We start from the raw sequence: 16,257 nt of genomic DNA on the forward strand, positions 1-16,257 counted from the left end.
TATTCTTCAGGAACCTCCGGAAATCCTCAGACACAAACTGTGGGCCATTGTCGGAACAGATCTGTTCTGGCAACCCATTCCTGGCGAAGATGGTCCTTAGGACTGCAATAGTTTTCTCCGTGGTGGTGGAGGACATTTTAATGACCTCCGGCCATTTCGAATGGGTGTCCACAGCGATTAGAAACATTGAGTCCATAAATGGACCAGAGAAATCAATGTGTACCCGTTGCCATGGAGATGAGGGCCACTCCCATGGATGTAGCGGGGCCTGTGGTGGAGCGTTTTGGAACTTCTGGCATCCTGTGCATCTCTTCGTCATATCCTCGATTTCTTTATCGATTCCCGGCCACCACACAAACGCCCTGGCTAGGCTCTTCATTTTTACCCCTCCCAGATGACCCTCGTGAAGCTCATAGAGTACTCAATCTCTCAACTTAGGTGGAATTACCACTCGGGATCCACACATCAAGGTTCCCCGGCACAGTGACAGCTGTTCCCTCCTTGGCGAGAATGCTGGCAACAGTGAGTCGCCATATGCTGGCCATCCCTTCACCGTCAAATCATAGACCCGAGAGAGTGTCGGGTCATTTGGGGTTTCCTTCTCAATACTTGTGTTTGTAACAGGCAAACATTCGACTATGGTCGCATGGAATATCTCCACAGGGTCCACTGCAGGTGCTTCTTCCGCCGTAGGCAACGGTAGGCACGACAGCCCATCAGCGTTTCCATGTTGTTTCGTACCTTTGTACTCTATGTCATACTGATGTGCCCCTAGAAAAAGTGACCATCTTTGCAGCCGTTGCGCCGTAATCACCGGAACGCCCTTCTTTGGGTTAAAAATTGAGACCAGGGGTTGATGATCAGTCAGTAGGGTGAATTTCTGCCCGTGCAGATAGTGATTGAACTTCTTCACCCCCCACACCAGGCTGAGGGCCTCCCTGTCAATCTGGGCGTAGTTACGCTTGGCTGAGGTTAGCGAGCGCGATGCAAAGGCTATTGGCCTCTCTGAACCGTCACGGAATTTGTGTGACAGCACCGCTCCAATGCCATAAGGTGACGCATCACATGCCAACCGAATCGGTAGTGTTGGGTTGTAGTGGGCCAATACTTCTCTTGAAGTGATTTGGCATTTGCATTCCTGAAAGGCACACTTACACTCATCACTCCATTTCCATGTTACACCAGTTTGAAGGAGGGCGTTCAGTGGGTGTAGAATTGTAGATAAATTCGGCAAGAACTTATGGTAGTAGTTCACCAACCCGAGGAACGACCTCAGTTGCGACACATTTTCCGGTGCTGGAGCCTTGACTACAGCCTCAATCTTGTCCGGCGACTTATGCAACCCTTCCTCATCAATCATGTGGCCACAATACGAGATTTGTCTCCTGAAGAACTCGCATTTGGGGCGGTTGGCTCGTAGCCCATATTCCTGCAATCTCGTGAGCACCTGTTCCAGGTTGGCAAGGTGTTCATTGTCATTTTCGCCCGTAACCAGGATGTCGTCCAAATAACACTGGGTCCCCGGGATCCCTTGCAGGACTTGTTCTATTGCCCTCTGCCACGTAGCCGGGGCCGATGCTACCCCAAATACCAGTCGATTTTACTGGTAAAGGCCTTTGTGAGTGTTTATCGTGAGGTATTTCCTAGATGCTTCTTCCACCTCCATTTGTAGATACGCTTGAGCCAAGTAAATCTTTGTAAAACGTTTCCCTCCAGATAGTGAGGCGAAAATATCTTCTATCCGCGGAAGCAGATACTGTACTGTGTGCAGGACTGGGTTCACAGTCACCTTGAACTCCCCACAGATGCGAACCTTCCTTGGCTCCCCAGGCATGCTGCTCAATGCTTTCTTCATTACAGGAATGATGGGTGTGGCCCACTCGCTCCAGTCCACCTTAGACAGCACCCCCGAGTGTTCCAGACTCTCCAGTTCAGCTTCCACAGCTGGGCGTATCGCGTCTGGCCGTGAAAAATTTTGGGGTTGTGTTATCCTCAATCTTTATGGTTGCCTTTACTCCTTTTAGAGTCCCAAGTCCTTGTTGGAACACCTCTTCCGCGTCGGATAGAATTTGTGACAGACGTCCAGGTGCGACGTCATCATCTTTTTTGTCAGTCACAGTTAGTGCCAGAATGGAATGCCAATCCAATTGTAGTCTTCGGATCCATTCACGTCCCAATAATGGTGGTCCTCCATCTCGTAGTATATACATGTATAGTTTCTGTGTTTCCTTTCCGTTATATTCAACTGGCACCCTTATTTTTCCTCTGGGGTAGACCTTTTGCCCCGTGTATGTCTTCAATACAATGGACGTGTCCTTTAAGGGTATGTGTGAGAATAGCCGCTCATAGTCTCGTCGATTCATGACAGTTAGGGCTGATCCTGTGTCCAATTCCATCTTCACTGGGGACCCTGCTATCATGAGGGTGACCCAAATGGTTCGGTGATCTTCTTTTGCGTCACGTTGTGTAACTTTAAACAACTTAGTCGCCTGCTCCCGGAGTCCTTATCACTCTCCTGATCTTCTGAACTACTATCTGCCAGTTTCTTTACTTTCCTGTACTGTTCCTTAGTAGTTCTTGTCGTGTTGGTCTTCTTTCCCGACCTGCAGACTCTTGCTATATGCCCCATCTTCCCGCATTGCCTGCATATTTTGTCTTTAAACCAGCAGTCCTTCTGCTCATGGGTTGTTCTGCCGCAGCGATAGCACTTTTCGGCTCCATACGCCATTTCGTTAGCGCTGTATTCTTGTGGTTTCTGTTGTATTTCCGCAGCTCCCCGTGCTGCTGCTTCGTAGGATACTGCCACGCTGAAAGCCTGTTCTAGCGTCGGGTCATTTTTTGAAAGTAGTCGTTTCTGGGTTCCTTCACTCTGGAGCCCACAGACAAACTTATCCCGTAAGGTGTCTGCCAGTCCTGCTCCGAACTGGCAGTGCTTCGATAACTTGCGTAGTTCCGTAAGATAGTCAGCATTGCTTTCATCTTTGTGCTGGTTTCTTTTATGGAACTTGAATCTTTCTGCTATCAGCAGTGGTGTAGGGCTTAGGTGTTCCTGTAAGATATGAACAATCTCCTCAAAACTTTTCTCCATTGGTTTAGCTGGGGTAATTAAATTCCGCAATAGGCCGTACGTATTCGCACCCATCAGATTTAATAATACCGACGCCCTCTTTCCATCCGCCACCTCATTTGCCTTGCAGTACACTTCGATTCTTTCTACATACGTGGTCCAGTCTTCTACCTCGTTGTCGAAAGCAGTGATACTGCTACTTTTCGGCATCTTGGGCGATTTAAAATGGCGCCTCCCGCGCTTTTGCTTCTTCCCCAATGGAATAAAATGGCGCCTCCCGCATTTTTGCTTCTTCCCCAACGGGATAAAATGGCGCCTCCCGCGCTTTTGCTTCTTCCCCTTACTGCCACGCTGCTCCTAGCGTTCTACAGGGTAATGGCGGCGACCCGCAGCTTCGGCGCATCTCGCTTTCCTTCCCCCGCCCCCCCCCCCCCCCCCCCCGTTCAGTTTCTCTCCGCTGTCCTGTTCTCGAGCACTGACCACGCCCTGTGTGCTCCACCCTCTCTCTCTTCTTTTCCCGGCGATGCTGCGCGGCCTGATTTGTAGAGCCACTGGATCGAGCTTGAGCCCGCTGCAGTCCGGAAGGGTCAGCGCGCTACCTGCTACCAGCACGATTCGCTGGAACCACAGTCTCTCCCGCAATTCTCCAAACACCGATGGATTCTTTGGGCGGTTGCCCTCGGTCGACGCCCGTTGCTCAGACTACGACCTTCCAGGACCTTCCTTTCGGGCGAGATCCCCGTGAGATGATGCCACACTGCAGGTGAGTTCGAACTTACTCGTCGCCACTGTAAAGTCCACGCCTCAATAATACACGGACTTCGGGAGAACAGTTTAACAGGTACTTTACTGAACAAGAGGCAGCTTAAAACTGAAACTACAGAAGCCTGCTAGGGCCTTTTATACAGGGGTGGTCACTGCCGGTACTGCAGTCTAAGACCAGTTATTCCCTTAAAGGTACATACACAACACTGAGAAAGTGATGTGGAACCATTTTTTTGAACCACTGCAGTCCATGTGGTAATACGTATGTATTTAAGTTTTACCCCTTGCCAATCCCTTTACAATCGGAGAATGCACGGTCACCTGATGTGCAAGGCGCAGCAGTTGAAGGTAGGTATCTGGTATGTAGTAATAATGGAGAGGGGACTGGAGTTTAGTTGCAGCTGGGGATCTTTGTGGGGGGGGGGTGCATGGGGGGGGCGGGCATGGGGGTGGGGGGTAGTCCGAGACTTTGATAACGCTGAAGGGTGGTCCTAGGCTTTGGTTGTACTCATGGCTTCCTGGTGTCTTGTCAGCAGTGATGAAAGGAGGGTGGGGGGAAGGGTTACACATGACTGACAGCACTGGGTGGAAGTGAGGTTCTCCCACGTCTGACAGTACTACAGGAAACTTTGGTTTATCCGGAGGTTAACTGTCCGGAATGCTCGATCCACCGACAAAAATCAGGAGCCATTTCATGAGGTTCTTTTTCTTTTCGTTGCTTTTTTTTCACCAGTCAGGCTCTGCAAGGTCTCGCTGCAGCTGTTGCTAAGCTACAGAGACACTTGCAAGGTACGGCTGACTGTTTAGAAGCTGTTGCTAAGCAACAGGGTTTGTTGCCAGATACGGAGCTGTTTCAACATTAGCGCTGGTTTGTCCGGCAGTTTTGATGGGATGGCAACAGCTCGGTCCCGTCGGTGCCGGATATCACAGTTTCCTGTAGATTTTTTTCAACTTTTTAGAGATCTCTGCATGGTGTTTTTTAAATCGTTCTTTGGAGTGTATGGCTGTGTCGATTGGTGTATTTTTTTTATTTTTTTCTCTCTCGCTTTCTTTTCTTTTCTCTCTTCTATTTTGTTTCTTTTTCTTTTCCCCCTCTATCTTTCTCTTTGAGGGATGAATATTGAGGGATAACAATCATCAACATCACTAAAACAGATGATCTAGCCATGATGATCACATTGCTGTTTGTGGGAGCTTGCTGTGTGCAAGTTGGCTGCTGCGTTTCCTACATTACAACAGTGACTACACTTCAAAAGTACTTCATTGGCTGTAAAGTCCTGAGGTTATGAAAGGCGCTATATAGGTGCAAGTCTTTCTTTTTTCTGTTTTTCTTTTGATAACTATTTCCCCCCCCCCCCCCCCCCACCTTTCTCTCCCATTACTGCTTTTGGTAGAAGCTGAAATCACAAATAAGAACCTTAATGAACATATTACGATACAGGACAATTCACTGGATAAATTTAATGAAGTTATTGTAAAATATGTAATGTTTTGATTTTTTAAAAAGAATTGTGGTTAATATTGTAATGTGCACATGAAAATGTCAGAAAAATAAGCAGACATCAACAAACTGTGATGGAAAATGTTACAACATTTTGCCTATAGAGTTTTCCAATTATAAATGTCTAACGTGGGTAGTTTCAGTGTTAAATCTTCACATATTGCAGTAAGGTTTGTGAACATGCAACAGGCAAGATTTTTAAATTATATATAGATGTATATCAATCTGTACACACAGTATGTGTGAGATTTCTGTTTTGGATAATTGCACAATGGTGCTGTCGTTCATATTTTTTGTAATAATTTCAATCTACTGCATGCTCTTCAGCTCCAGAATTGGTATTGAGGAAGGTGATCAACTTTTCTGATTGCACTGTTTGCCTGGACAAGCGAAATGCAAGTGGAAAGATTGAGTTTTACCAGGACCCTTTGCTCTACAAATGCTCCTTCTGCACCCGATTGCACTTTACCTATGACAACCTCAACTCTAAAATTCCATCCATCATCAAGGTATGTATCTAAGAGCATTTTGTATTTGTGGGGCGGACTGAATTATTATTGGGGAATGATTGCAGAAGAGTTTAAGTAGGTCTTAATGGCCAGTTTTCAAGTACCAAATGTATATGTCACAGCACTTCATCAGTTTTGTGCATTTTGAGATAATACATTTTCAGAAATATGACTTTTCAACATGCTGATTGTACAATGTCATTTTTAAGAATATTTCTGTAGAGCTGTGTATACTCTTAAAATGTAAATAAATATGCAAACTTGTTGCATCTAAAAACCTTTTTAAAAAATTACACACAATTTTTTCCAGTGGAACAAAACCTTGCATAAATCCTGTTGATGGTCTTCTTTCCTGTATCTTAAATTTGAAATTAGTTAAGTTGATGATGTGAGTATGGCACAATGAGATCCCAGGAATTCTTTCTGATAAGTTTGTGGAATGTAGGTGGGTAATGGAATTCAGTTACCTTTTGAATTAGGTAATATTTCATGAATGAAGGAATCAGTCAAAGCAAATACAGACTTCAAGTGTCAGCTGTGGCTCTGTGGGTAGCGCCCTCGCCTCTGAGTCAGAAGGTTGTGAGTACAAGACCCACTCCAGGGATTTGAGCACAAAAATCTCAGCAGTATTGCGGGAGTGCTGCACTGTCGGAGGAATGGCTTAGCTGGCGCCTCACTGTCCTCTGGTGGACGTAAAAGATCCTATGGCACTATTTTGAAGAAGAGCAGGGGAGTTATCCCCAGTGTCCTAGCCAATATTTATCCCTCAATAACATCACTAAAATAAAACGGATTATCTGGTCATTATCACATTGTTGTTTGTGGGAGCTTGCTGTGCGCAAATTGGCTACCGCGTTTCCGACATTACAACAGTGACTACACTTCAAAAAGCACTTTAGGACAAGGCAAGTTGATAGAAACATAGAAGCTAGGAGCAGGAGTAGGCCATTTGGCCCCTCGAGCCTGTTCCGCCATTTAATGAGATCATGGCTGATCATCCAAATTCAGTACCCTGTCCCTGCTTTCTCCTTGTATGCCTTGATCCCTTTAGCCTTAAGAAATACATCTAACTCCTTCTTGAATATATTTAATGAATTGGCCTCAACTGCCTTCTGTGGTAGAGAATTCCACAGGTTCACCACTCTGGGTGAAGAAATTCTTCCTCATCTCAGTCCTAAATGGCTTACCCCTTATCCTTAGACTGTGACCCCTGGTTCTGGACTCCCCTGCCATTGGGAGCATCCTTCCTGCATCGAGTCTGTCTAGTCCTGTCAGAATTTTATAAGTTTCAGTGAGATCCCTTCTCATTCTTCTAAACTCTAGCGAATATAAGCCCAATCGACCTTCATACGTCATTCCTGCCATCCCAGGTATCAGTCTGGTGAATCTTCGCTGAACTCCCTCCATGGCAAGAACATCCTTCCTCAGATAAGGTGACCAAAACTGCACACACTACTCAAGGTGTGGTCTTACCAAGGCCCTGTACAACTGCAGCAAGACATCCTTGCTCCTGTACTCGAATCATCTCGCTTTGAAGGCCAGCATACCATTTGCCTTCTTAACCGCCTGTTGCACCTGCATGCTTACCTTCAGCGACTGGTGCACAAGGACACCCAGGTCTCATTGCACTTCCCCTTTTCCCAATCTATTGCCGTTCAGATAATAATCTGCCTTCCTGTTTTTGCCACCAAAGTGGATAACCTCGCATTTATCCATATCATACTGCATCTGCCCAATCACCCAACCTGTCCAAATCATACTGGAGTTTTTCTACATCCTCCTCACAGCACACACGCCCACCCAGCTTTGTGTCGTCTGCAAACTTGGAGATATTACATCTAGTTCCCTCGTCTAGATCATTTATATAAATTGTGAATAGCTGGGGTCCGAGCACCGATCGCTGCGGTACACCACTAGTCACTACCTGCCATTCGGAAAAAGACCCGTTTATTCCAATTCTTTGCTTCCTGTCTGCCAACCAGTTCTCTATCCAAGTCAGTACCTTGCCCCAAATCCCATGTGCTTTAACTTTGCACGCTAATCTCTTATGCGGGACCTTATCAAAAGCCTTCTGAAAGCCCAAATACACCAGATCCACTGGTTCTCCCTTATCTATTCTACCAGTTACATCCTCAAAAATTCCAGTAGTTTAGTCGAGCATGATTTACCTTTTGTAAATTCCATGTTGACTTTGTCCGATCCAGTCATTGTTTTCTAAGTGCTCTGCTATTACATCTTTTACAATGGACTCTAGCATTTTCCCCACTACCGATGTCAGGCTTACCGGTCTATCATTCCCCGTTTTCTTTCTACCACCTTTTTTTAAATAGTGAGGTTACATTAGCTATCCTCCAATCCATGGGAACTGTTCCAGAGTCTATAGAATTTTGGAAGATGACCAGCAATGCATCTACTATTTCTAGGGCCACTTCCTAAAGTACCCTAGGATGTAGATTATTAGGCTCTGGGGATTTATCGGCCTTCAATCCCGTCAATTTCCCGAACACCATTTCCCTACAAATACTGATTTCATTCAGTTCCTCCCTCTCATTAGACCCTATGTTCCCCGAAATCTCTGGGAGGTTACTTGTGTCCTCCTTTGTGAAGGCAGAACCAAAGTATGTATTTAATTGGTCTGCCATTTCTTTGTTCCCCATTATAAATTCCCCTGATTCTGACTGCAAGGGACCTACGCTTGACTTCACCAATCTGTTTCTCTTCACATATCTATAGACGCTTTTACGATCAGTTTTTATGTTCCCTGCAAGCTTACTCTCATATTCTATTTTCCCCCCTTAATTAATCTTGATGGTGAACAATTACAAATGCGAATTTAGTGTTACTAGAAGTTTATGATCCAAATTAAACAAAAGAATAGAGGATTTAAAAAAATTAATTTACGGGATGTGGGTGTTGCTGGCAAGGCCAGCATTTATTGCCTGCCCCTAATTGCCTTTGAGAAGGTGCCACCATTTAAGATTCAACCACATTGCTGTGGGTCTGGGGTCACATATAGGCCAGACTGGGTAAGGATGGCAGATTTCCTTCTCTAAAAGGACATTAGTGAACCAGATGGGTTTTTGTGACATTCCGGTAGCTTTTTTTTTTTAAATTCCAGAGTTAATTAACTGAATTTTAAATTCCCCAGCTGCCGTGGTGGGATTTGAACTCATGTCTCTGGATCATTAGTCCAGGCCTCTGGATTACTCGTCCAGTAACAGAACCACTATGCTACTAGGCATACCTTTTGCCTGGCAATTATACTTCATCAATATCTTCACTGGTGAGAGCGACCAGTTAATTACTGATGCCAATAAATTATAGCGGACCTGCCTAGATATTTACTACATGTCACTGTTGTCCATGAAGCATTTATGCATATGTTTTTAAATGCTTTGTGATTTCCTGATGACCAGCTGCTGAAATGAAGCTGTAACACAGCAGTTACTCAGAGTGGTAAGAATGTGGAACTTGCTACCATAATGGGAAGTTGAGGCAAATAACATGGATGCCTTTAAGGGGAAACCAGATAAGTACATGAGGAGAAAGGAATAGAAGTACTGTAAATGCAAAAAAAAGGCATACACTGTACTTTTCAATTGCGTACAGGCGTATTTCTTCACCAAGGCCGGTCATCCTTCAATCATTCTATCTATTCTCAATTATCAAGTGCAGTCGAAGTGCTAATTAATCATGTCAGAGAATATTTTAGAATTACCCTCCCTCTTATTTCCCCTCCCCAACATACATAATCATTCAGACATAGTCTTGCTGTCAAAAGTCTCTACATGCTGTGCTGTAACTGTGACAAAAATAAGTCACTTTTGTCTAGGATTTGGTTTGGTTTGGTTTGGTAGCTGTCCCTTTTAAACCCAGTTATATTAGCCCTGAATTTCCTGGAGACTTGCACCATTCTAATTGTGCTTTGATGTAATTGGACAGATGGAGCAAGTTGCCCAATGAAGAGCAAATTTTAAGCACCATTTTTCTGTGCACACAAGAAATACTCAATGTGGAGGAACCAGAACTAACATAGTCATCATGGACAACTTAATCTTGCTTAGATCTCCCCTACAAGCATTCCTAATACAGGATGAATCAACTCCCCAATTATTCACATCTTCAGTTCTGAACATAATTTATAAGATATATAAAAGAAGTCATGTAACATTTTTGTATATTTCCCCTAATTGAGCTTTCTGCCACAAAGAAAAACTATTCTAGTCAAGTAACCTAAAAGGGCATTGCCTTTATGCAAGTGCTCGGAAAATATTTTTTTTGGGGGACCGATACCAAGTGTCTTTTTCACCAGGATGTTGCATACAAGCATAACCATGATGCATTCTGACACACTCATTGCATTAGTGTTAAAATGTTTTCCAAGAAGACAATGTCCCTTCAATGCATGGCAAGCACAAGTAAGTAGATAAGAAATATATAAAGACACTTGATGTGACCTACTTCACTTTCCATTCTTGAATTGGGTGCAGTTCAATCCAGTGCTGATGGGATGAATATCAGCTTTGTGCAACTATAAGTGAAATTAATTTGGACGCTCTAATCTAGTTAATAACGAGTGTGAATACATCACAAAACTATCAATCACTAGTGGTCTCTGCTTTTGAGGTGGGAGTTAAACCACACTCCTGTGTCGTACCTGACATGGGAGGGCTTTCTGCACTGAATGCAAAAGGTGATAAATGTTCCTCTGCCCAGTATTAATATTGCTCAGATTGAAAGGAAAAAAAATCCAAAATATTGAGGGGGACAAAAACATAAAGCACGCAGCTACTCGCCAGCTTTTTCATTGCCATGGGGGTGAATAAAAAATCTAAACCTGTACAATTACTGATTGAAATAAACATTTAAAAGAACTCTCAAAGAAATTTGAAATTAGCATGGCTATATCATCAGTGGGAAACACTGCTTAAGGGAGGTTAGTAACTTGGGGTTGTAGTTCAATACTATGATAAACTTAAGGTGCAACAACATTTTGGGAAAAAAAATAAAATGACGATCAACTCCCATTCATCACACAGATTCAAGGTGATTTGCAAAAGAACCAAAGGCGACATGAGGAAAAACTTTTGTTCGCAGCGAGTGGTTAGGATCTGGAATGCACTGCCTGAGAGGGTGGTGGAGGCAGACTCAATCATGACTTTCAAAAGGGAATTGGATAAGTACCTGAAGGAAAAAAGATTTGCAGGGCTATGGGGAAAGGGCAGGGGAGTGGGACTGGGACTGGCTGAAGTGCTCTTGCAGAGAGCCGGCACGGGCTCAACGGGCCGAATGGCCTCCTTCTGTGCTGTAACCATTCTATGATTCTGTGATTCTATGACTACTGACCAAGATCACATAAATTGACCATTTTATAAGGTTTAACGGAGAGTAACCTCGGATCCTAATAGGATAATTTCTACCAATTTTAATAAGAAGTTCTGGCCATTGACACCATATACAAAACTTTAAATGGAAACTGTGAAAGCCTAAAAAAAAATTGGTTCTTTCTGTATGGAACAGTTGAATAAGGATTAAATAAACCTAACTTGGATAACTGGTATTTTTGATAACCAGACATCTGTGAGTGGTGTTTCTGATCTTTGAGCGTGAGATCAAGATTTCTCCCCTTGAAATTTCAAATCGGGCAGAAAACCAGAACTCCGAAATCTGGAGAGCATTGTATCCAGAGAAGACATAACCTCTAGTTACGAAGGGAGAATGCCAATTAACATTTGCAGTTAGTAATTTTTTGGCAAGGGAAATTCATTCTTCCCTCAATATCTGAATTTATACAATACTGTAATCAGGTATCCCGAGGCTTTTGTCCTTGTGCACCAGAAAATAGATTATAATGGTGATATCCTTTCAACAAGTCAGTGAAAGATTTTGGGTGGGGAGACATCATGCAGAACCCTGCAGCTGCTTCCCCACATTAAAGAAAAGAAATCATAAAATAAAGGGAAAATAGCCCTAAGCTGCTCCTGTGCACCTTGCTCCAGCAACTTCAAGCATTAGTGGAAGTCTGGGAGTATGTTGGCCATTGCTGGTCGGCCTTGGGCAATGGAAAATAAAGGAACTTATGTCTTCAAGAAGTAAATACATTTAAGAAGGTTATGAATGTTGTCCAAAACTGCACTCAAAATACATTTGCACATTTATGGCAAATCACTTCAGTGACATCTAGTTCAATTCTAGTACTTAATACTAGGTTGCTATCTGCATACTGAACATATGAACAGAAGAAATAGGAGCAGGAGTAGGCCATTCGGCCTATTGAGCCTGCTTCGCCATTCAATAAGATCATGGCTGATGATCTACCTCAACTCCACTTTCCTGTGCTATTCCCATATCCCTTGATTCCCTTAATATCTACAAATCTATCAATCTCTGCCCTGAATATACTCGATGACTGAGCCTCCACAGCCCTCTGGGGTAGAGAATTCCAAAGATTCACAGCCCTCCGAGTGAAGAAATTTCTCCTCATCTCGGTCCTAAATGGCCGACCCCTTATTCTGAGACTGTGACCCCTGGTTCCAGACTCCCCAGCCAGGGGAGACAGGGTAGATGCAGGGAGGTTGTTAAGCCCTGTAAGAATTTTGCATGTTTCAATGAAATCACCCCTCATTCTTCTAAACTCTAGAGAATATAGGCCTAGTGTACTCAATCTCTCCTCATAGGACAATCCTCCCATCCCAGGAATCAATCACGTGAACCTTGGTTGCACTCCCTCTATGGCAAGTATATCCTTCCTTGGGTAAGGAGACCAAAACTGTCCACAATACTCCAGGTGTGGTCTCACCAGGGCCCTATATAATTGCAGTAAGACGTCTTTACTCTTATACTCAAATCCTTTTGTAATGAAGACCAACCTACCATTTGCTTTCCTAATTGCTTGCTGTACCTGCATGTTAACTTTCAGTGATTTGTGTACAAGGACACCCAGATCCCTCTGAACACCAACATTTCCCAGTTTCTCACCATTTAAAAAATACTCTGCTTTTCTATTTTTCACTACCAAAGTGGATAACTTCACATTTCTCCACATTATATTCCATTTGCCACGTTTTTGCCCACTTGCTTAACCCGTCTATATCCCCTTGAAGCCTCTTTGCATCCTCCTCACAACTTACATTCCCACCCAACTTTGTATCATCAGCCAACTTGGATAAATTACATTTGGCTTCCTCATCCAAATCATTGATCTAGTTTGTAAATAGCTGAGGCCCAAACACTGATCCTTGCGGTACCCCACTAGTTACAGCCTGCCAACCTGAAAATGACCCATTTAATCTTACTCTCTGTTTTCTGTCCATTAACCCATCCTCAATCCATGCCAGTATATTACCCCCAATCCCATGAGCCCTAAGTCACAAATTGTGTATACACACTTAACCACCCCGATCTCAATAACATGCCAAAATATTTCACTAAAAACCCAAGCATTTGCCAATAATTTGATGAGGGAATTTCCAAAAATGTTGGCTTTAATTAGTGAGCGAGCAAGTTGGAGAAAAATCCCCAGTAGACTACCTTCTAGATTGTGGGGGGGGGGGCGGGGGGGGGGGTGGCTCGTGTTGAACATGAAGACTGGCGTAGACCAGTTGGACCGAATGGCCTGGTTCTCAGTAAATTCAATGTAATTCAAAGTTACAGTCATGTGATGTTATATACCTCAGATTCGACATTAATAGCGGGTACGGTAACATCGTGGTTCTGTAATCCAGAGACGAGAGTTCAAATCCCACCACAGCAGCTGGGGAATTTAAATTCAGTTAAATAAATCTGGAATAAAAAGCTAGTACCAGTAATGGTGACCATAAAACTACCGGATTGTCGTAAAAATATGAATTGTAAACGTCAGCAGAACCCCATATTGAATTACAGCCGTAAACTCAATTGCAGCAGTAAATGTAGTTTTGGGAAGGAAATCTGCTGTCCTTACCTAGTCTGGGCCTACATGTGACTCCAGACCCACAGCAATGTGGTTGACTCTTAACTGCCCTCTGAAATGTCCTAGCAAGCCACTCAGTTGTCAAGAAGGTGGCTCACCACCACCTTCTCGAGGGCAATTTGGGATGGGCAATAAATAAAATTCCCAGCGGCACCCACATCCCGTGAATGAATAAAACAAAAATCCTCTTTTTATTGCCCTATCATCTACATTGCACTTTTTTCTATGGCACTGGATATCTTTTGAATAACAAAGGATGCTACAAACCAGCGTTTTTAGAAAAGAGGAGAAAAAAGAGACACAATTTCCTGAAATCCAGTACAGAGTTGTATTTTGACATATGTATTTCTGATCTATGATCCTGGGGTACAGCATATAGACCAGTATGAACAATTTGATACCTTTGGTGTAAGAATCACTGATGTAACGTTTGCATCAGTTTTTATGGTAGCTGCAATTGAGTAAGGCTGTAATTCATATGGGGGTTCTGCTGACATTTATAAACTGCTCAAGCTTCACTCTTGCAGTTGGACATCATCAGAACTGCTTGATTGAATTACAGTACTGCGACGTAACATGTTGCCAGCTCTGAATTAACCTATGTGTAACATTTAATTCCAGTGGTTTGTCATCCCATTAGTGCAATAAATCATTTTTTTTGGTTCCATGTTGATATTGAAGAAATGTTACGAGTTTCAGGTTCCTGGCCCATTAACCCTTTCCACTCTTAAATTCCGAAAGATTCGGCGTGACCATTAGTAGTGACTGACTATTTTTATTCAGTATAAGCGAGACTTAATACATTGCAGTATCGGTCTTGTTCTGCTAGGACTACTGCTGATGTCTGCCTTTTAATTTTAGTCAAGGAAGGCCCAGCACTTTGGTTTCTTCCATTTAAAAATCTAACCGGGCCCACCCAGGGCATATTACACTAGTTTAAAAGTATGATTATTCAAGAATCGTCGTGCAACAGTTGCATAATACAAACTTGAACCTATAACTAATAATACTTATTTCATTTAGACCATTTTAGTTCTTAGGGAGAATCCGAAGTGGAGACATCCCAGGATTCTTGCAATGTGTTTCCGTACTATTATACTGGAAATGCCTGTTAAGTTTAGGGTCTTTTCTCAGCATATTGTTCTCTGGTTCACTGTCTCAGACCCCTTGTAAGTGAGCCCTGCTTTTGACCCAGAATGCATCTTCACTTGCTCAGTGTCTAGGTACCTTGTAGCAAGGCCAAGGGTTGAACAGAAAACTCTTAACTGAATTTCAGCTATATAGTTATATGATGTGATCTTGTGATCTTCCTTGACTTCAGGGGACAGTCGAATAAATACTTCATTAGACTGACGACTACAAACAGACCAGTAGCGTTACTGCAATGCTGAAAGCCCGAGAGTGGGAAATGCTGGAGGAGGAGGAGGAGGGTCTCTAGGCTCCAGTTGGTGTATCAAATTATCAGTGGACAAACTGGAATCAGAATGGAAAGTGTGCTACAACCTGCATGGAACAACAGATCAACAATAGGGAATAGCCAGAAACTAATGAGGTGACTGGTCAAGAAAGACATACACAGATTCAGCTTTTTCCCCACAAACAATTGTCGACTGGAACCAGTTGGATAACTAAATAGTAACAGCAAGCTCACTAGGCACATTTCAACATAAACTGAAGAATTTGAATTTCACTCTTGCGCTTGCCCAGTGACTTCACCCCTTGCAAAGTTGACGGGAGTACAGCTAGATGGCATATGCTGACTCAACCGAGACAAGACAAGTCTGTGGCTTGGGTTATAAATGACCACATATTGATCCATTTTTTAAAAGATGTTATGAATCCTTCTTCACCATTGTTTCTAGTCGGACATTCCATGTCCTAACAACCCTCTGTTACATAAATAAATCTCCTGACCTCATTCTTTGTTCTTCTGGAGATGATCTTAAATTTTCCCCTCTAGTTACCAACTCACTCTTAAATTTTTTTTTCTTGGGCTGTGGGTAACACTAGCACAGCATTACTTATTGCCCATCCCTAGTTGCTCCAAGGACATGAAGGGTCAACCACAAAATGTTGGTCTGTAGGCCAGATCAGGTATGGGTGGCAGGTCCTTTACCCTGAGGGGCATCTATGAACCATTTGGGTTTTTATAACAGCTTATATGGTCATTTATTTCTGGTGGCGGCAACAAATTAGCAGATTTATTAAATTCATTTTCTTAATACGCCAGTACTATGACCACTAGGCTCATGGAAAGTTTTTCCGATTTACCATATCAGGAACCTTCATAATTGTGGATATCTCTTCTTAAGCTTTTCTATTCTAGTAAGAAGAACCCTGGTTTTTCTAATCTTACCTCATAACTAAAACCTGGTATCATCTTGGTAAATCTTTTCCATATCTTCCCAGCCAGTTGCAGAGTTTTCTGTGGTGCCATGCCTCCGCATCAGATCTTGGGCTTGTC

The 16,257-nt window shown here is 43.3% G+C and overlaps 1 protein-coding gene across 4 annotated transcripts in view; it reads left to right on the forward strand.

The window, feature by feature from the left end:
- Window positions 1-16,257, forward strand: part of vps13b (vacuolar protein sorting 13 homolog B) — a 1,087,794-nt gene that overhangs the window by 98,129 nt on the left and 973,408 nt on the right. For all 4 annotated transcript variants that reach the window (XM_085992288.1, XM_085992290.1, XM_085992289.1 and 1 more), the window contains exon 6: window positions 5,661-5,842. In XM_085992288.1, the coding sequence (XP_085848414.1) occupies window positions 5,661-5,842 (182 nt within the window). The remainder of the gene's footprint in view (window positions 1-5,660; window positions 5,843-16,257) is intronic.

The sequence above is a fragment of the Somniosus microcephalus genome, chromosome 7 (genome assembly GCF_052327205.1).
Source record: "Somniosus microcephalus isolate GS21.2 chromosome 7, FLI_Smic_1.0, whole genome shotgun sequence".
Classification (NCBI taxonomy): domain Eukaryota; kingdom Metazoa; phylum Chordata; class Chondrichthyes; order Squaliformes; family Somniosidae; genus Somniosus; species Somniosus microcephalus.